Raw genomic sequence first — 20760 nt, 5'->3', positions numbered from 1 at the left:
AGGCCACAGCAGAGAGCTGGATTGGAAGAGGAGCAGCTGGGACTAGAAGCGGCACCCATATGGGATGCCGGTGCCACAGGCCAGGGCTTTAACCCGCAGCATCACAGCGCCAGCCCCAGGAGTTTTTGATCCTAGGGAATCCTAAGTGACGGTATCACCCGAGCCCACGGTTGATCTGGCGCTAGTCACTTATGTACAGGAATGGAATGGGCATGTCTTGAGGCTCTGCCCTCGAAATGCTCTCTGCACATGGTAATCGATGGGTCAGCAATTGCAAAACCACATGATGGCACAGAGATGGAAGTGGCTCAGGGAGGGGCTGGAATGAGAGAAGTTGCCCACCCCCAACACCAGGAGCCAGCCAAGCAGAGAAGTGGGCGGGGGCTCCAGGACACTTTTTCTTTAAGAGTTATTTATTTGAAAGGCAGAGTTAGAGATGCAGAGGCAGAGAGAGAGAGAGAGAGAGAGAGAGAGAGGGCTTCCATCTGCTGGTTCACTCCACAAATGGCCTCAATGGCCTGAGCTGGGCCAATCTGAAGTCAGGAGCCATGAGCTTCTTCCAGGTCTCATGCGGGTGCAGGGGCCCAAGGACTTGGGCCATCTTCTACTGCTTTCCCAGGTGCATTAGCGGAGAACTGGATTGGAAGTAGAGCAGCTGGGAGTTGAGCCGGCACCCATATGGGACGCCAGCACTGCAGGTGGTGGCTTTACCCACTACACCACAGCGCTGGCCCCAGAACACATTTTTTTAAAATGTTTATTTGAAAGGCCGAGTGACAGAGGGTGAGGGAGAGACAGAGGAACAGAGAGGGGGAGATCTTCCATCCATGGTTCACTCCCAGATGCCTCAACAGTTGTTCCAGGCTGAAGCCAGGAGCCCGGAACTCCATCCTGGTCTCTGCCTCCTGTGTGCAGGTGCCCAAGCACTGGAGCCAACCTCCACTGCCTCCCCAGGCGCATTAGGAGGGAGCTGGATCAGAAGTAGAGCAGCTGGGACTTGAACCTGCACTGGTAGGGGATGCTGGTGCTGCAGGCGGTGGCTTAGCCTGGTGCGCCACAGCGCCGGCCCCTCCAGTGCACAGTTAGCAGGGAGATCCCACACTTCATTGTGCCGGCAATGCTCAGGAAATGCCAAAATAGCCCCTTCTAGATCCACCCCTGGGCCTGAGGGAAGCCAGGCAGTGGATGCCAATGGAAATCTGGCAGGAATTTGAAAACCAGTAGCATTTCCTATCTAAATAGAGCTGGGTGGGTGCTCGGCCCAGCAGCCACCTCTTCTCACAGCTGGGGGGTGGTCTGGCTTCAGAGGCTTTGATGGACCCAGGGACACCCCCACCCCTGCCAGGGTCACCTTGGTGCCTACTCCTGTGGGTGGTCCCCAGGCCCGTGCTGGCAGGAGGAGAGAACACCTCTGCCAGCCTGGCTCACGCCCCCGCCTGGCCTCTCCAGGGTGGTCAACGTGACGCCAGTGCCTGGAGACCTGCTGCGGGAGAACACGGAGGATGTGCTGCAGGGCGAGCACCTGAGTGACCAGGAGAACGCACCCCCGATCCTGCCGGGGAGGGCCCCTGAGGGGCTGGGCCCCAGCCCCCACCTTGTCCCCCACCCCGGGGGTCCTGAGGCTGAAGTCTGGGAGGAGACAGATGTCAACCGGAACAAACTCCGGATCAACATCGGCAAAGTAACCGCGGCCGGGGAGAAGACCCCCCCGCCCCCCGCCCTCCCCCTCATCCTCGGTCCTCCGGCCCCACCCACTTCTCCGAGGTGCTGGCTCCTTGCCGTCCGCCTACCTGCCCTGCCTGTGTTTCGGGTCCCCTCCAGCACCCTGGCTTTGCCCTATGCTCAGATCACGCTTGTCCCCGTGTCCCCCCACCCTCCTCTGCCATGTGGGCTCCAGCTCATGGGGCTCCCCTCTTCCGCAGACCCCCTGTGTGGAGGAGGAGCAGAGCCGAGGTGTGGGGGTCCCCAGCTCCCCGGTGCGTGCCCCCCCAGAATCCCCGACAACCCCAGTCCGCTCCCTGCGCTACCGGAGAGTCAACAGCCCCGAGTCAGAGCGACTGTCTACGGCGGATGGCAGGGCGGAGCTACACGAGAGAAGGTAGTTTCTTGGGCCAGGGTGGGACCAGAGACCCTGTGGTCCCTTCTGCCTTCACATGGCCGGTCTGAAGGAAAGGCCAGGTGGGAGGCGAAGGTGGGGGGAGAGGGTGGTGCTTGGCCTAGGGCCAGCCTCGGTTGGAGCCCCCAGATCAAGCCGGGAATGGTCGGGACTGAGGGGCAAGTGGGAGGAGAGGGGCTCCTGGGTCCGTGAAGCCACAACGGAGCAGGAGTCAGGCCTCTGTGGCTCCCACAGGGGTTGCCCTGGCATTGGGGAGAGGACACATCTCCCTGGTAGCAGGCCCCGCCCTCCGCACACCCTGCCTCGGGACTGGGACCACCCCAGGTGAGGAGCTCTGGAAGTTCAAGGTGATGACGAATGAGGTGTCCTGTATCATGTCAGTGCTCTGGAGCCAAAAGGAGAGAGGGGGTAGTCCCTGCCGGGCACAGCTCAGTCTCTTGGGAGACAGATAGGGAAACTGACCTAAGGGGAGGGGCCCAGTGAGTCCTGGGGGAGGCTGCATTACCCCCAGGCAGGACAGGCAAAGCTCCCTGCAGCAGGTGGCATCCGCCGCTGGGTGGAGGGACGTGTGTTGGGGGACGGCCGGTGTGCAGACAGCAGCACATGAGGTGGCACAGAGATGTGGCAGTGTAGGCTATTGGGGGAAAGCGAGTGAGTGGGTGATGGGTCTGCGAAGGTGAGAAGAAAACCCAGCCCAAGCCTTCGGTGCCAGACCAAGGAACACATCTGTGCTTGGGCTGAGGAGCCGCTAGAGTTTGTTAGCTGGTGCCAACGCAGCCCATCCCCGGGGAGAGAGCCCTGCCAGGAAGCCCTGCCAGGAGGGTGGCAATACAAGTGGCTGGAGAGACAGCTGCAAACCCCAGGACTCCTAAGGCAGCTGGAGGGAGCCGCTGACCAGGGTGAGCACGGGAGGAGTGAGGACAGAGTTGGTTTAAGGAAGACCAGACTCCGTGGTCGGCCCCAGGGCACAGGGCCTGGAGTTAAGGCTCTGCGTGTTTGTTTTCTGGGAAACCAGTAAACTTCCAGGAGCATTTGTAGAGTGAATGAGAGGGAAGGAAGTCCTCCCAGGAAATGAGGTTGGAGGGTGACAGCCAGGCCCATGGAGGAGGTGCCCTGGTCAGGAGGCTGCGGGAGGGACCCTCCACCTGCCACCAGCGCTGAGCACCGCCTGGGGCTGGCCTTGCAGGTCGCGGATGGATCTGCCCGGCTCGCCCTCGCGCCAGGCCTGCTCCTCGCAGCCGGCCCAGATGCTGTCGGTGGACACGGGCCACGCCGACCGGCAGGCCAGCGGCCGCGTGGACGTGTCGGCCTCCGTGGAGCAGGAAGCTCTGAGCAACGCCTTCCGTTCAGTGCCGCTGGCTGAGGAGGAGGACTTCGACAGCAAGGAGTGGGTCATCATTGACAAGGAGACCGAGCTGAAGGACTTCCCGCCGGGCGCCGAGCCCAGCACGTCCGGCACCACGGACGAGGAGCCCGAGGAGCTGCGGCCCCTGCCGGAGGAGGGCGAGGAGCGGCGGCGGCCAGGGACAGAGTCCGCCGGCCGGCCCCGGGGACGCGGCGTGCAGACGCTGGCCGAGGAGGACCTGCGGCACGTGCCGCCCCAGCCCCCGCCGCCCCAGCTGAGCCAGGCCGAAGGCCGGTCGGAGACCTCACAGCCCCCCACGCCCGGCAGCCCTTCCCACTCGCCCCTGCACTCGGGACCCCGCCCTCGCCGGAGAGAGTCGGACCCCACAGGCCCTCAGAGACAGGTAAGCGTGGGCTCGCACCCCACTCCCCATCCCAGACACCCAGAGTCCTGGCAAGTAGCCTGGAGCGCCTCGTGCGTGCCCACGTGCCGGTGGTGGACAGGCTGGGGGATCCAAGCCACGCCCAGGGGGAGGCCACGCCTCCTGAGGAAGTGCCCTCCAAGGGCGGAGCTGAGCCTTGCGTTGTGAGCTGTGCAGCCAGGTGACAAAACAGGAGGCAGGCCGCCAGCGCCAGGGGGACCGGGTGTGCAAGGGCTCAGAGTGGCAGGCCGAAAGAGGGCTTGAGGCAGCCCATGGGGAAGGTCCCAGGGCCCCATCACCGAGGGCCTTGAGGCCATGCTGAGGGCTTGGGGCTTGTTTCTGAAGGCTTGGTGACTTAAACAGGGCTGCGGCATGATGACACTAGTACTTTTGAATGGTCCCTTGGGCTGCCTTGTGGGAAATGGAGTGCCCTAGAAGCAGGCGGCGGCTTAGGCCAGGGAGGGGCCTGTGGACACGGGACAAGAGGTGTCGGGGAGAGGCTGGGAGGGCTGTGCAGCAGTTGGGGTGAGGACGGGGGGTGTCACTGCTGCCCACGCTCTGGTAGGGCAGTGACACCGTCCTGAGCGGCTCCGAAGGGAACGTTCATTCTGATTTGCAAACCAGGACCTCAGGGGACCTGGTGGAGACCCGCAAGGAGCCTCCAAGGCTCACAAGAGAGCCCTTGGCTGGACATGCGAATCCAGGGGCTCTGGAAACCATGGGACTGGGCAGTGTCGTGGAGAAAGGCTGCAGGGTGAGGAGGCCCCAGAGGAGGGCGGAAGCTGGGAGCCGGCGGAGACATCAGGGAAGCAGAGGGCTGGACTGGAAGTGGTTCTGAGCATCAGGGCTGGCTCTATGGAGGGCGGGAGCTCTGAGAGCCGGGGGGGGGGGGGCTGCGAGTGGGCACAGGGATGGCGTGGGGCCAGTTGGGCTGCAGTGGCATGCGTTCACGTGGGGGCCCTGGGGACGAGGCTGCAAGGGCGGGAGGGGCCCCGAGGGTGGCTGGGTCTCACACATCTGGCTGAGGGGCTGGGACACAGCTCCTGATGTTTCGGTTACTTTCCTCTGACAAGAACAGGCAGAGAGCCACGGGCACAGCTGGGCGTCTCTCCGTGGGGTGGAGGCCAACCTTTGACCTGGGAAGTGGATGTTCACTCTTGCACCATGTGCTCAATGGGACCCACGATCCCTCAAAGGGGCTGGGGAGGGCCTCAGGGGTGACGTGGGAAGGGGCTCAGGGCTGTGCCGCATTCCTCCTGGTGGGGCACCCAGGAGGTGCCCAGGCGCAGGGCTGGAGGGTGGCGGTGCTGCTGGCTCGGACCAGCAGGCCGGCCTGGGAGACCACGCTGGCCTGGGCAGGAGGGTATCGAGGCCCCGTCCTGCCAGAAGTCCTCCAGAGGGGACTGCTAGGCTGTGGCCCCGGCGAGCGTACACCTTGACTTTGTCCTGACACTAGAAATTGGAGGGCTCAAAACGTGGAGGCTCCAAAGCCTCTCCAGTGAGGTCCTCACTGACCGGAACTGGTGGCTCAGCCCTGGGAGTGGGGCGCTGGCCAGACTGCGCTGTAACCTGGTCGCTGCTCCCACTGCCATGGGCACCCGAGAAGCAGGAGGAGGCGCAGTGTCTGTGTGGGCGCCTCGCGTTCCTCTCCTCCGTTCACTGCACCGGAGTGCAGAGGCCTAGGTTCCGGACCTGGCTCTGCCCGCCCTTTCCGGTGACGGGGCTGAGAGGGCGGGATCTGAGCTGTGCCTGGGGTTTTCCTTGTGGTTCCTCCCTGTGTCCCACAACTGTCCTCACTGGGGAATTCTGCTGCGGAGCGAGGCTGGGGGAGGTGCGGGCGGGGACAGGCACGCCTCAGCCTCCACGGACTCAGGTGCTGCCAGGAACGTGCACCGGGCAGGTGAATTTCATGTGCCTGGGGCCTCCGCTCCCCCGTAGGCGACAGCGAGGCCATCAGTATCTGACGGCTGTGTACATTGCAGGAGCTCTGGCGTGGGTACAGTTGTACCCATGTGCGCGGACGAGGCACCTGCATACAGGTGCACCGTCACTGCGTCCATCTGGTGTGCAGTGGGAGTGCACGTGTGCAGGGAACCACAGAAGCCTAGGACGCTCACTCTGGAAGAGTGATAACGAGAGAGTTATAATCCTAATGGCAGCAGTCTCAGAGCTAGCCCTTCCGGCCTTTGGCCCATACCACTTTCCTAAGCACGCTCATATTCTCTGTGTGTGTTCCTCACAGCACTGTGATCCCCAGGCAGTCCTGATGTAGAAGGTGAAGAACAAAGACTCAGAGAGGCTCAGTTTCCAGCCCAGGGAGCCCAGCTGGCTGCTTAGTGGTAGAGCCGGGACTTGAACCCAGGCAGCTGGTTCCAGGGTCTGGAACTCTCAGTCCAAGGCCTGTGTGTTTACCAGGAGCAGATGGCTTGTGCAGGGTCAGTGGGAGCCGGGAGCTCATGCAGATGCCCCGGCATACCTGCTGGCTGGCCTGTGTCAGCAGGGATGACCCTGGGCGTGTCGGCATGCGTGCGCCGTGCAGGGGAACATGTGGGGCGTGCCGCATTCCGCTGGGCGTTTCAAGACAGCAGCTGAAGCAGAGCCCTTCCTTCCTCAAGGGCAGGGGAGAAGGAGGGCGAGGTGGACTGGCATATTTCCCCCTGCCTTTTTTGGGACTGGCCCGAAGGCAGAACCAAGAGCAGCCTGGGTGGAGGTGGGAGCTCCGAGACCCGGCTGCGCACTGCATTCTGTTTGTGGGATTGATGGGAAGCCTGGAAGGGCACCCCCTCGCTTCCCTTTTGCGAGGAATCCCTCCCAGACCTGGCTCAGTCTGCTCCGTGTCTGATGTGTGAACTTCCTTGCGGCGGCAGTCATTAAACGCAGGCACCTGCCATTCTGTCACCTCCACCTCGGGGAGCAGGCCTGGCGTTTGAGCATCTGTTCTTGCGTGTGCATGGTGTGACACTTCAAAGTGTCTCCCCTACACACAGCTGCTTTCTTCTCCAGGGGACCTAAGGTGCAAATTAGAAGTGGCTGAGAAAGCCAGGGCAGAGGGGTGGGCAGGCGAGGGCGTGCCGTTCGGGGGAGGGCTGTTGGCCATCCTGCGCGGGTGTCCCTGGCTGACAGCACAGCAGGTCAGCAGTCCCTGGGGCCACAGCCATTGGCCTGCCTTCCACTGGGCCATCTCCCTGCCACGTGCTGGACAGCGTGCTAGGGGCTGGGGACAAAGATGACTAAGGCTTCATTCACAGTCCCGCCTGTCCAGCCGAGACGGCTGCAGTGGGGAGACAAGGCTGTGGTACTGGCTGTCCGCTCTAGGCCAGCTGGGAGCTGGGAGCCCACGGGGGGAGCAGGGGTGGGCTTGAGGACAAGGGGGTGACCGCAAGTGGCGCCTGCCCGCCTGAAGGGGTTTAGTGCCAGCCTGGAGTCGCCCCCGGCTGCTGACTAGACTCTGGCTGAGGCATCAACTCTGGCCTCCCACGTGTGCTGTGAGCGGGGGCTCTGGGCAGCTCTGGATGCCTCTGTCTCTCCAGGCGGCCCCAGACCCCTGGCCCTCGGTGCAGAGCAGACTGCTAGGCATGCTCCTGGACTTGGCCAGAACCAAGTGGAAAGGGAAAGCAAGGTGGGAAGTTAGAAGGTTAGAACGTTCTCTCCCCGCACTCCCCTGGAGGCCCTGTGCCCAGTCCTTTGTGCCCGCCGTGTGACATCAGCACGAAACGCTGGAGCTGAGCATCCCAGGCCCCTCCGGAGCTGGTCCCGTCGGTCCTCACTGCCACACTATGCACCTGGCCCCTGACCCAGAGGTCAGCATGCAGAAGGTCTCGTGACACCCAGCCCTGCCACAGGAGAGCCACTTTGGATAAGTGACTTAGTCCCACCCTCCCCCTTTTTTTATTTATTTATTTATTTTTTGACAGGCAGAGTGGACAGTGAGAGAGTGAGACAGAGAGAAAGGTCTTCCTTTTGCCGTTGGTTCACCCTCCAATGGCCGCCGCGGTCGGCGCGCTGCGGCCGGCGCACCGCGCTGATCCGATGGCAGGAGCCAGGAGCCAGGTGCTTTTCCTGGTCTCCCATGGGGTGCAGGGCCCAAGCACCTGGGCCACCCTCCACTGCACTCCCGGGCCACAGCAGAGAGCTGGCCTGGAAGAGGGGCAACCGGGACAGAATCCGGCGCCCCGACCGGGACTAGAACCCGGTGTGCCGGCGCCGCTAGGCGGAGGATTAGCCTAGTGAGCCGCGGCGCCGGCCTCACCCTCCCCCTTTTGGAAGAGTGATGCACAGGCTGCTAAAAGAGCTCACAGCAGCGCAGCGTTGCCTCTCCCCCGCACGCACTGTCCCCAGCGCTCTGCGCCTCCTGGCACGGCAATGTCATGACCCCATTTTACAGAACGAAAGACTGAGGCAGGGAGGCAGGCACTTGAGTTCTCCAGGCAGCAAGTGGTGGAGCTGGGATTCAAGCAAGAGTCGGGCTCCAGAGTCTGACCGTGGTCACCGAGACCCTGACACTTCTTGTGATGGGGCGGCTGCCATGGCCAGAGTATGCAGGGAGTGTCCGGCGGCCTCAAGAGGAGCCTGGTGCCTACCTGGAGAGACAGGTGGCACCCAGCTGCCCACACTTGGCGACTGTGCGGTGGCAGAGTCGCCTTCCTGGGGTGGGGGCGGGTGTCCTGTAGCCCGGAGTGAGCCTGAGGTGGGAGTAAGCCGGGAAGGCTTCCCTGAGGAGGTGAGTGGCCAAGGTCTCCTCAAGGAGACCACGGTGTGAGAAGTGCCCAGGAGGAGAAGGAGGAGGGGGAGGGGCGCCACAGCGGCGCCCAGGGTCCGTGGCAGGACCTCGGCGGGACGCCGGCGCCGCAGGGGCTGTGCGCGGTGGGTGGCCCCCGAGACGGAGCTGTCCAGTCTGTGCCTGACGCCTCTTTTCCCTCCACTCTCTTGGTCTCTTTCAGTTGGAGGAGGACAGACTCTCGGGGCACTCCCTCCCGCGGTACAGCCCCCTGCGACGACTGGCGTCCTCCGTGTTCTCCTCCTCCACGCTGGAGACGGAGCATTACCCACACCCCGGCGGCGGCGGCTCCTCCGGTTCCCTCATTCAGCGCAGCCGCTCGGCCGAGAGCAGCCCGGTGCGCGCGCCCCACCGGCGCCACGCGCCCCTGGCCGCCGGCAACCACAGACTCGTGCCCTCGGTGCTCCGCATCTCGCGGTCCCAGCTGCAGCAGGTGTGGGCGCGCTTCACCCACAAGACCTAGGCGGGGCCGCCCCCCCTCCTGGAGGGGGCAGGGCGGGGGGGCGGGCAGCAGGCAAGAGACCACGGGGTCCTTCCCAGGACGCAATAACTGCACACTCACACCCCGCCCGCCCCCGTCACGCAATACAGGCCCCCGCCCGCCCCCGCACGTCGGCCCAAGGTACTGTAACCCCCGCCCGCCCCACCGCAGCCCTTTGCTAGGTGCCGGCCCAATGGTGCAAGGAGGGCTGGGCTGGTGGTGCACTTCTGGGGATGCTGGGCTGCAGCCCCCCGCCCCCCACCCCACCGTGTCCAGAATCCAGAGGAAGCCGCCATGCCGGCGTAGGGGCGAGGAGGCGCAGTGGGTGGGGCGCGCTGGCATGGGGTTGGTTCTGCTGGATCTGTGGGCTCTGGGCCTGGCAGGGCCCCATCCACCCTGGAGGGGCGGCCCTTGGTGTGCATGGGTGTAACTGGTGCGAGCCAGGGCATGTGGCCTCGTGCACTGGCTGGAGGCCTGGCCAGTGGTGGAGTGTCTGTCCTCGATGTGTGTGTGTGTGTATGTGTGTGGGGGGTGTGGGTGTGCGCATGCGTGAGCCTCCTTCAGGCTGTCATGGTGGGGGAGGGAGAGGGGACAGAGTCCCTCCCATATCTTACCCTAGGAGGTCTGGGGCTCAACCCCAAGATCATGGGCCATCACCCACTGAGCCGAGGGCGGGTGGAGGTGCCCGGCCCCTGGCCCCCAGAGCAGGCAGTGAGGGACCCAGTCTGGAAGCAGTGGCGGAGAGAGTGGTTGTTAAGGATGGGGCAGGCCCTACAGTCTCCGACCTAGGCGGCCACCCCTGCCCTCGCAGGGTGCTCAGCCCAGCCAGCAGGCCCCCAGGGGCAGCGGTGGAGCCAGAGCAGAGAGCAGGCAAGTCAGCCAGGGTGCTGGCGCCGGGGGAGGGGCCGCACACCAGATTCCTGCTCACTCTCAGCTCCCAGCCTGTCATCATGGGGACCTGCCCATGCCAGCTAGCACTTCCGCTCCCTGTGGGGAGGAGGGCAGTGGTGAAGGGGGTGCCAGAAAAGGCAGTGCCTCTATAAGGAAGGAAGGAGGGATGAAGATTTGCAGAGCATTTGGTTCAGTGAGAATGTGTCTCTCTGTCTCGGGTGCTTGAGTGCATGGACTGGTGCCCATGACAGGGCTACCGTGGATGGATGGATACTCAGGTTGTGCACTGCACAATTTCAGAGTGCCATTTGTGTAAGACCCCGCTGTGACCGGTGCCTACTGAAGCACAGTGCTACAGCCCTGTGCATGTGTGTGTACGTATGTGTGTGTGTGTGCGTGTGTGTTAGAGAGCCAGGAACAAGTGTGTGCAGTCCTTGGTAGTTTCTTGTGTATCTGCCCTCACCCGGCTCCTCCCTCCTCTGCTTCCTTCCAGTTCCAGCTCCTGTCAACTCCCCAGGTGTCCCGGGCTAGAGCAGAGGGCTCCAGGTCCCTGTCCCAGCATGGGGGTGCTGTAAGGGTCTGGGTGGGGCCCAGGAGCCAGACTCTCCTGGCGGGTGGCTCTCACCGTGGGCCTGCTTGTCCGCACAAGCTGCTCCCCATGCCACACCGCTTCTTTGTGCAAAAGCTTTTTCCTTTTTCTTTTGAGGATGCCTGGACCAAAAGTTTCTTCTCCAAGGCAGACTCCGATGCTAACGCTTGTGTCCCACCCCGATTGCTCACTTTCCATGCTCCCCAAACACAAGCCTCCATGGCTCTCCGGGCTGCCTCGCATCCACCACACCCTGCCCAGGCAGAAGGCAGAAGAACGGTCCGAGTGGACCCTTCCAGTAGGGACGGGAAACAAAGCACATGGGAGAGGGAGTGGGGGCGGACAGTGGCCCCGCTCCTCTCCGCCCGGCACTGCCCCCTCTCCCCTCTGGCCCCCTCCCAGTGCTCCCCAGGTAGAGGCGGTGCCCTGGCCACACCTGCTCCTGTGAGCCATGGGGGCAGAGCCCCTCCCATCTGAGGTTAGACGAGACCAAGCCCTCCATTGTCCCGCACTCTCTTCCAGAGGGTTCGCTCCCTGAGCCTGAGCACAGGGCCATCTGTGGTGTCAGATCCCAAAGTGCCTTGTGACTTGTCCAGGTGGTGGCGCTGGGGTCAGCCTTGTAGGACACACAAGTCGCCAAGCCTTCTGAAGGGGCCCGGCAGTGGCACCCAAGGGACAGGGCGTGACCTGCAGTACCTTTGGGCCGCACCCTTTTGCACATCCTCTGCGCTGGAGGAGAGCGCGTTCTGTAAGCCATAAAGCGCTGAGCTAATGGGAGGCGGCCTTGGAAGCATCAGTATGCCTTTAGGGTGGCTCTGGCTTTTGGGGCCACGTGTGTGGGTCGAGTTCCTGTGGCTCTGTCCCCCAGGCTAGAGAGGGATGGTATCAGAAGGATTTCCCCAAAGATGGGGCCAGAATCTTGCAAGGAGCATCACCCTATGTGGAGACGGTGCACAGCCCCCTGCCTCCCCAAGGCCAGCCCCACCAAGAGCCTGCACCTCTTGTTGCATTTTGAAAACCGTTTTTTGTGCTTTACCGCCACAGTTTGCACGTGGTGGCGGCTTGCAGTGATTCACTTTTTGTTTTATTTCACAGACACTGGTACATAGTGCCTCTTACGTGCCAGGCCGTGATCCATGCACTTTACACCTATTAACTCATTTCAGCCTCACGACGGCCTGTGAGGGAAAAAGCCCAGTATTACGTGCATTAACCGACTAATCAGAATATGTCACTTAGAAATGCTGCCGTGCCATGGCGGCCACTGGGAGCCCCGTGGGTCGGTTGAAATGACTACTCTGTCTCTGCAGACGAGCAACCTCTCACCGCACGTAGCCCACGCAGCCCATGACAGCTCCAGGGTTAGGTGGGTGGAGCGAGGGTTAGAGGAAGAAAGCAGGTGCTGGAACCCGTGACTGTGGTGGTGCTGGGGGGGGGGGGGTGTTCCGGGGGTCAGGCTCACCCACACAGGGCAGATAGCGAAATCGCTGAGCACCTGCCGGTGTCACCAACTCACACATCAACAGGAGCCAAGCGGCTTCGGGGACCTGGCAGGTTGGGGACTGTGGCCAACAGGGGAATTTCACCCCCATCCTCAGCTCCATTGATGGTTGCCACTATCTTCCAGTTTTTATGCAAAATCTCCTAATTTTTAATTTTGGCATCTAATTAAAAATTTTTTTAAAGAAAGATTACCATGTGAGCCAAACAAAACCAGTTTGCAGGCAGAGGTGACCCAAACTCATTTTGCGAGCTCTGTGAGCCTGAGGCCCCTCCACAACCCACTCTGCCCAGGGCTGTAGCTCTCCAAGGGGGGCAGTGTCTCAACCCAGGTGGGCTTCTTCGAAGAGGCAGCTCTCAGCCAGCGGGAATGGGTGGTATGTGCTCTCTGTGTGTGTGCGTATGTGTGTGTGCGCGTGTGCATGCCTGCGTGAACTCTTGCATGGTGAGTGGGGTCCTCCTGGTAGCTAGGAGAGGCTTCGTCCTGAGACCCCCCGGGGTGGTGAAAATGGCTCTGTTATTCTCTGTAACTAACTGGTAGACTTCCCACTTACACCCAAGGCAGCTTGGGTCACAGCAATAGCCACTCGGCACTCTCATCCGGGCCACTGATATCCTGAACCTGAGCGTCTCCCTTTGCGGTTAGCAATTTTGTGGGGGGGTGCGGGGGGGGGTGAGATCGCACTGCCCAGTGGGTGGGAGGGTCGTGGCAGCTCCGAGCCACGCTGCCTGTCTCCTCTGCCTTGCCCAGGTGCTGTGTGCTCAGGCAGTGGTGGTGGGTGGCAGAAAGAGCCATGTCGGCGGATCTCATGAAGTGTGTGTGGAGGGGGAGGGGGCTCTGATTCGCACTGACCGTTAGAGGCGCCTCCAGCTGTGGGGACACAGCAAGCACTGTATCCTCTGCGGCCCTTGGATTAGTTGGTACCTGGAGAGGGAAGGGGAGACCTCTGAGCACGGCCTGAACACCCACCGCACCCCCCAACTCCATGCGGGAGTGGGACACTCCCTTGCCAAAGGGCAGGAACCAGCCCCACTCCAGTAGTCCCGTAGTCCGTCTTGGCGCACTAACCGCAGTCTTCTCCCCAAGGGAGAGGCCCGGCCTGAGGGCCACACCCCCCAGATAGCCCCAAACCCCTACCCCCCACCACTGCCCAGTGCGGTCCGCAGCCAGTAGGCTCCTGAGCCTGACGCCGCCTTTGCTGCGTCCGCGACTTGGCCCGCCACTGGGCTCCCACCCACCGGCCCTCACACGCACGCACACCTCATCCGCTCTCCGGACAGCCAGCGGGGCAGCCCGCGGCCCCTCGCAGGTGTACAACTCTAGCGGGCCCCCTGCCGCCACCTCCAGCGCCCCCACGAATGTACGTACGTCCCGTCCATGTAAGGAGCTGCTCCGCGGCGCCTGCGCCGCCCCCTGCTGCTAGAGGACCCAGCCCGGGTCGCCCCCGCCGCCCCGCTTCGCGCTCCCTTTCGTTTGCTTTCCCGCCTGCGGGCTCCGGCCTCGCAGTCGCTGGCCCCCTGGACGGGGTCCCTGGCCCCCGGGTGGGGGGCGGGACCTGCAGTGCTTCCAGGGCCAGGGTGCGGATGGGGCCGCGGGGTGGGGCAGCCGGAGGACGCTCCAGGCTCGCAGGCCCCACTCCAGTACCCTGGTTCCTGTTACCTCGCCGCCCACGGGGCTGCCCCCCCCCCCATAATTGGCCTTGCAATTGGATGCCAAAGAGCCCAGAGCGGAGGGGGAGCGAGGCTTTGAGCCCGGGTCTCAGAGCCACCCAACACCCCCTTTTAGCCCGCGCCCGTCTGCGTCTCCGTCCCGCTCCATCACTAAGGGCCCTGGGGGTCCCCAAACATGCCCTTACTCCCAACTCTCTCCTCCCACCCCCACCCCCGAAAATAAAACTCAGGGACCAACATCTGCTTCCTTTGCACTTGCTCCGTCGACCTCTGCCCCCCACTGGGAGGGGTTTCCGCGGCGGGGGTGGGGGGCTGGGCTCCGGGCCCTCAGAGTCAGTATTGAACGAGGAGAGGGGCTGGCCCCTGCCCCTCGAACGCGGCCTGGCTGAGCCCCTCCCTCCAGAGACCCTGGTGTTTTCTCCCTAACCGAAGTGGGGGAGCGCTAGGGAGGGGAAGGGGGACCCTCCCGGTGTATTCCTGAGCCGCCCCTGCCGCCGTGGACCCCCGCGCCCCTTTTGTACTGCAATAATACTGTATCATATGCTTGCACTATCCCCCGACCCCGCCAGCCTCAGCATGCACGGAAAACTCAAAACCACACACAGGAAGATGGGACGCTTTTCGTTTCTTCCTCTCTCTCTCTCTCTCTCTCTCTCTCTCTCTCTCTCTCTCATCTCTCTCTTTCTCCGGGGTGCGTCCTCCTTAGTGTACATAGCGGCGATGGGGGCCCCGGGATGGGTAGAAGAGCATGCACTGAGCCCCCCGCCCCTAGACTGCGAGTACTGTACAAATCCAACACTTGAAACCGACACGCACACGCGCGGCGCCGCCACGGGGGTGGGACACGGACACGCACCCGCGCGCACACGGCCGCGCTCGGGCAGGGGCGGGGCGCCCCACCGTCACGCGTCGCTGTGCCAGGGATCTTGTGCCTTTTTAAGTCCCTGTATGTTAATGCAGACAATCCGGAGAGCTTGTGTACTACCAAATCCTGATTAAAGACGCCTTCCAGGAATGCGTGCCTCTGCCTGCTTTCTTTCACCCTCCCCAACCCGAGCTGCGCTGTGTGGTGGCCTGGCTGGACGGAGGGCAGGGGCCAGCCTGCTGCTGACTCCGGGCTGGAGGGGAGTGGCATTTCAGGTGAACAGATCAGCTCCGCCAGACCCCAGGAGGTTTGGGCCTGCTTGGACTTTGTGGGGGAAGACCTCCAAGTGTGCACTGGGGTCTCTGGGACCCAATTCCAGATTGCCTGTGACGGGGAGTGGAGAGTTAGGGGTGGGGGATCTCTTTCTATGGAGTCAGGCTCTGGAAGCCGGAGTTTGAGAGGGGAGGAAAGCCCAGGTTACAGGCTGTGAGCCAGCTCCTGGGCTGTGCAGGGCCCAGGGATGCATAGCGGGGTGAAGGCAGAGGAAGAGTGAGTGGCAGGTGAAGAAGGAAGGAATTGTAGCAACGTCTCAGTCAGCAGAAAGGGGGAAGGGAGGGCTCTGTGTGCCCCCGGCCCACCACACAGGCTCTGCCAAAGTGGGAGGACTTTTCCCTTCGGGCCTAAAGCAAGTATAGGGGAAAAGAAGGGCAGGCGGTCAACCCCTACCCAACCCCACGCAGGGGCGGTTAGAAGACCTGCTCCCCGCCATCTGAGCCCTGCCCTGGGGCTTGCGGCCGTGGATAGTCAGGAACACTGGGATTCTGGGGTGACGTGTGAGGGCTGCGAGGGCCCAGGGCGGCAGCAGGCAGTGCCCTTGCCGGTGTGGGTTGAGAAGCAGATATGTGTGAGCCTGGAGACCAGGCAGACCAAGACAGGTAACGGCGCGGGCAAGTGCGCTGGGGGCAGAAGCGCTGATGGAGGCTCCAGTCCACAGCCCCACAGCCCACGTAGGTAGTGAGTGAGCACGTGGCTGGGGGTGAGGCCGGGGACGAGTGCACCAGGCAGTTTCTGAGGGAAGGGGAGGGGGAGGAGGAGGAGGAGGGGCACTGCTGGGGAGGCACAGAGCTCCTGCCCGCCCGTGAGGGAGGGGTAGTGCCAAGCCCCACCCTCCAGCTTTTGTCTCTCAGCCTCCCTCTCCGACCTTGGGACTGTGGGTGGCTGCGCAGTGCCCTGTGTCTAGGCTTGGCCAGGGTCCAGACAAGAGTTGGTGTGTGTACCCTGTGTGGGCACCCGGGCTGGGGACATGGAGCAACCTGGTCCCAAGGCTGAGAGCCCAGTGTTGGTAGCAGCGGGGGACAGTCAGAGTCTGCTCTGTCCCCTCCCTTCACTTCTGCCTCTGGCCTGGGCTCAGTGGAGGGGGAGGGGTGGGGGTGGGCACAGCGCTGGGCACTCTCTCTGCTCCCCCTGTGCTGCAGCCCTTTTGCTTCTGCCTTTTGCACACTCCCGTTTAAATCCCCGGGGCTATCGCCCTCCGCTTTGTCTTTATAATGAGGGAGCTTTAAAGCGGCCAGGTTTCTGGGAGCTGGGAGATGAGAGCCAGGGCTCTGCCCTTTCAAGAAGCACCCCAGCTGCTGCTGGGAACATAAAAGGTGCGCACGGTTGGGAGCTTGACCAGGCCACCGCAGCCCCCTGCTGGCACCCTGTGAGCCTCAGAGGTGGCGCTGGGCCACGGTGTACTCTCAGACCTCGGAGGGAAGCATGCAGGGCTACTGACGACTGATCCAATGGGTGGGTGGGTGGACGACCCACTGGGCAGCCACTGGGCAGCCAAGAGACGCAGGGTAAGGCTCAGGCTGCGGTCTGAAGCGGGGGGAACTCCTCCCCCTTGCCTCTCCTGGACTCAGACCCAGCTGGGAGAGGGGCAGAGGGACTTTGAAAGCCCAGCCCGCCAAGGCTGGTGTGGGGGTCGCAGTGCCCCTGAGGACAGAGCCCTCCCGAAGGGTCTGAGGTTGCCCACAAGGGAACACAGCATGGGGGGCTGGTGAGGAAACCGGGCAGCCCAGGGCCAGGGGCCAAGGCTGTGCCTCTCCCCAGGCCTTGCTTCTCAGTCTGTTCTCACGACTAGGAGCTCAGCTCCCATTCTCTCTCTCTCTGGGCGCTAGGGGTGGAGGGCTTTGAGATGGCGGGGGAGAGGGTCCCATCATCCACAGTGGGCACTGTGGGACAGGGATCTAGGGTCTGGCTGGTTCTGGCAGGAATGCTCAAGGTGTGGGGAGGCAGACAGGGGAGCCAGGTAGAGGTTCTCCAGAGGGAAGGTGACCTGGTGCTGTCAGAGGCAGTCCTGCCCCGTGAGAGATGTGCCCCGTGCTGGGGAGGTGAGTGCTGAGGTGGACAGGAGAGGTGCCCTCTGTCTGCACCTGCCCCCTGGTCCCCACTCACCCAGGGCTCACAGTTCTTTCTCTGCCCAGCCACTGTCTCCAGCCTTTAGCCTTAGTAGCTGGACTCGGCAAGGCCTGGTACACACTTTGGCCCTGCCTAGAGTCTGCTACAGGCAGGAGCAGATGAACCTCAATGAATGGATGGCATAGGAAAAGGGGACGCCCACCTGGATGCAGAGGGACAGAGGTCTAAGGAATTCCCTGCACGGTTCCAACAGGGCAGCTGGGATCCGCCGAGGGCCTGCCTGCCTGCCTCATGGCCATCCCCACCAGGTCCTCCCCTGGGCTCTGATGAGCTAGTCTTGCCTTGCCCTGGCCAGCCTGAGTCCGTGGAGCTCCTCCCTGTCCCCTACCCTGTGGCCCCCTGGAGTGGCATCCAGGCTTTTCTGTGGTTTGGGTGGATGGGTGGGGAGGTGGCGGCCGATGATCTGCAAGCCAGGGTGAGCAAGCAGGGAGTAGGAGGTGAGGGTGGCGGGAGCCACGTGCAGGCCCCTCCTCGCTCACTCGTGATCCTGGCCTCGGTGGGGCATGCCTGGCTCCACTGCACTCCCTCAGAGACAAGGACCTGTCCGTCTGGTTCAGCACTCTCCAGATTCCTAGCCAATCACATTGTAGCCAGGATAACAGCATGCAAGGACTACTTCTTGCTTGAGTGAGTGAAAGAACAAAAGACAAGCAAATGAAAAAGCACTCTAGGGGTTCTGTTCACAGAAGAGAGAACCAGGTGGAGAAGCAGAATTTGGCAAAGAGCAGCTTGTCTTGCAGGAAGCGTAGGAATTTATCATGTGAGCAGTGGGGATGAGGGAGACCCCAGGCAGCCCTGGCCAACAGTGAGATCCGTGATAAATGCAGGAACCGCTTAGTAGCCCTGGAATGCTTGGTGGAGAGCATGGGCGAGGGTGGAGGTTCCAGGGTGTCCCCAAAGGCTAACAAAGTGCTAGACATGGTTGGCCCCATCCCGCCGAGGCACGTGGCCCCCTCCGCCCGATGGGCCATGCATTGTGGGTGCCTAGGGGTGTTTGTGGATCGAATAGGGCAGAGCCGGAGAAGGGACCAAGACGGTGAAGGGGATTCAGCACCTGAGGCCCTGGTCAGGTGGTCCGGCCAGGTGAAGGAGGCTAAGGGAGGAGGTGACAGGAGGGGAGGGGGTGTCGGGAAAAGCAAGAATGGGTGTGGCCATCGCATTGTCAAGGAGGAAGGCTTAAAGTTAAGTAATGCGTGTGGGGCTGGACAGCTTCCTGGCTGGCAGGTGGCTGCTGGGCAGGAAGGAAGGGTGTTGGAGTTGCAGGGGCCCAGCCTGCACATCCAGAGGATGCAGGACAGCCAGCCCTACCATGGTGCCTTGGGAGGCGCCAGCAAGGGCGGGCCACCTGTGGGCCAGCCCACCGCAGGACCCTGGCCACCCCTCTCTCGGCCAACCTCGATGGGGGCCGCGTGGGCTCCCAGTTTCCATGTCCTGCTCTTGGCTGACTCTGGGCTCAGGATACACACGGTGAGGGGAGGAGAAGCTTAATGGGAGAGAGCAGGGAGACAGAGAAGCCTCCCGAGTCCTGGCCTGGGACCTTGGGGTGGCCACTGTGGTGCATCAGGGGTTGTCTGAGCACTAGGCCCGAGGCACTCCGGAGCCGTGTGGGCTCCCAGCTGTGGGAGTGGTAGGGGTCTTCTCAGGCCCCAGAGCGTGGGTGGTCTCAGCGGTCCCTGTGTGTGCCCTTGCAGGTGTTCGTGGCGTCCGCGTTCGAGGTGAACGGCCTCCCCCGAGCTGTGCCTCTGAGCCTGCCCTACCAGGATTTCAAGAGAGACCTCTCCGACTACCGAGAACGGGCACGGTTGCTCAACAGGGTCCGGAGGGTGGGCTTCTCGCACATGCTGCTCACCGCCCCCCAGGTCCCGCTGGCCCCTGTTCAGCCTCAGGCCAACGGGGAGGAGGAAGAGGAAGAGGAGGAGGAGGAGGAAGAGGAAGAAGAGGAAGAAGAGGAGGAGGAGGAGGAAGAGGAAGAGGAGGAGGAGGAGGAAGAGGAGGAGGAAGAGGAAGAGGAGGAGGAAGAGGCGGTGGGCCTGGGGGAGGAGCTGGGGCCGCGCAGTGGCTCCAGCAGCGAAGGCAGCGAGAGGAGCACGGACCGCAGCCAGGAGGGTGCCCCGTCCACGCTGCTGGCCGACGATCAGAGGGAGTCCAGAGGCCGGGCCTCCATGGCTGACGGGGACCTGGAGCCAGAGGAGGGCTCCAAAACGCTGGTGCTTGTCTCCCCTGGTGACTTGAAGAAGTCGCCCGTCACAGCCGAGCTGGCCCCGGACCCTGACCTGGGCACCCTGGCTGCCCTCACGCCTCAGCACGAGCGGCCCCTGCCCACCGGCAGCCAGCTGGACGTGTCTGAGCCGGGCACTCTGTCCTCTGTCCTCAAGTCTGAGGCCAAGCCCCCTGGGCCCGGGGCAGGGCCTGGGGCTGGGACGGTGACTGTAGGGGCAGGGGGTGTGGCAGTCACCTCCTCACCCTTCACCAAAGTCGAGAGGACTTTCGTACACATTGCAGAGAAAACCCACCTCAACGTCATGTGCTCCGGCGGACAGAGCTCTCGGCCCGAGGAGTTCAGCGCTGGGGGGGAGCTGGGTGTGGAGGTGCCTGCGGGTGGGGGCGCTCTGGAGGAGGGGCCCCCAGTGCCCCTGGAGAATGGCATCGCCGGGCCAGGGCTGCACGGGGCCGAGGTGCAGAGCTGCCTCCTGTCTGGCCCCCCTGGGGAAACCCGCTCAGAGGTGGCCACAGACTCACTGCCCAACGGCCCGGCCCCTGTCGAAGGGCCAGCTCCCGTGTCCCCGCTGGAGCCAGGCCCGGAGAGAGTGGCCACCGTCTCTCCCAGCCGCCACGCCGTGCCGGGCCCTCGCCCCAGGAGCCGAATCCCTGTCCTGCTGTCTGAGGAGGACACGGGCTCGGAGCCCTCGGGCTCGCTGTCGGCCAAAGAGCGGTGGAGCAAGAGGGCCCGGCCGCAGCAGGACCTGGCGCGGCTGGTGATGGAGAAGAGGCAGGGCCACCTGCTGCTGCGGCTGGCCTCAGGGGCCTCGTCCTCCTCCAGCGAGGAGCAGCGCCGTGCCTCCGAGACGCTCTCGGGTACGGGCTCCGAGGAGGACACGCCGGCCTCGGAGCCCACTGCCGCCCTGCCCAGGAAGGCTGGGCGGGCAGCTGCCACCCGGAGTCGGATTCCCCGCCCCATCAACATCCGCATGCCCGTGCCCGCCACAGCCCAGCAGACCCCCAGCAGACCCCACGGCGCGGCCCCAGCGTCTGACACAGCCATCACCAGCAGGTGAGAAACCATGGCCGCCCCCAGGGTGGGCAGGGGTGACCAGAGGCTTCCACCAGACCACAAGGCCCAACTCTGCTCTCTCCCACGTGACTCAGGTCCTAGTCCTGTCACTGGGCTCCAGGGGCTGCTACCATTAGCATGTCGGGGCTGGGGGTGGGGAGAGGGCACTGGGGACACCAGGCTTGCGGAAGTGGGGTCCCCACATGGCCTCTGGGATGCCATGAGTCCTCCCAAGCCAAAGCATAAAATCCAGAGCTCTGAAGAGTTCCAAGAAAACGCCATCTCATGTTGATAGAGACACAGGTGTATTATAGATTACAATGCAAAATCGTTTTGCAAGGAAGCAGGATCCTCAAAGCAAGCCTGGAAC

At 63.2% G+C, this 20760-nt stretch overlaps 1 protein-coding gene across 6 annotated transcripts in view; it reads left to right on the top strand.

The window, feature by feature from the left end:
• The window catches only part of TTBK1 (tau tubulin kinase 1), a 37540-nt gene that overhangs the window by 13553 nt on the left and 3227 nt on the right, over window positions 1-20760 (top strand). For all 6 annotated transcript variants that reach the window (XM_051854715.2, XM_051854714.2, XM_051854719.2 and 3 more), the window contains 4 exons: window positions 1450-1681; window positions 1923-2098; window positions 3303-3864; window positions 18811-20390. In XM_051854715.2, the coding sequence (XP_051710675.2) occupies window positions 1450-1681; window positions 1923-2098; window positions 3303-3864; window positions 18811-20390 (2550 nt within the window). The remainder of the gene's footprint in view (window positions 1-1449; window positions 1682-1922; window positions 2099-3302; window positions 3865-18810; window positions 20391-20760) is intronic.

The sequence above is a fragment of the Oryctolagus cuniculus genome, chromosome 5, assembly GCF_964237555.1.
Source record: "Oryctolagus cuniculus chromosome 5, mOryCun1.1, whole genome shotgun sequence".
In the NCBI taxonomy this organism is placed as follows: domain Eukaryota; kingdom Metazoa; phylum Chordata; class Mammalia; order Lagomorpha; family Leporidae; genus Oryctolagus; species Oryctolagus cuniculus.
This window is presented reverse-complemented; position numbering and strand designations above follow the sequence as displayed.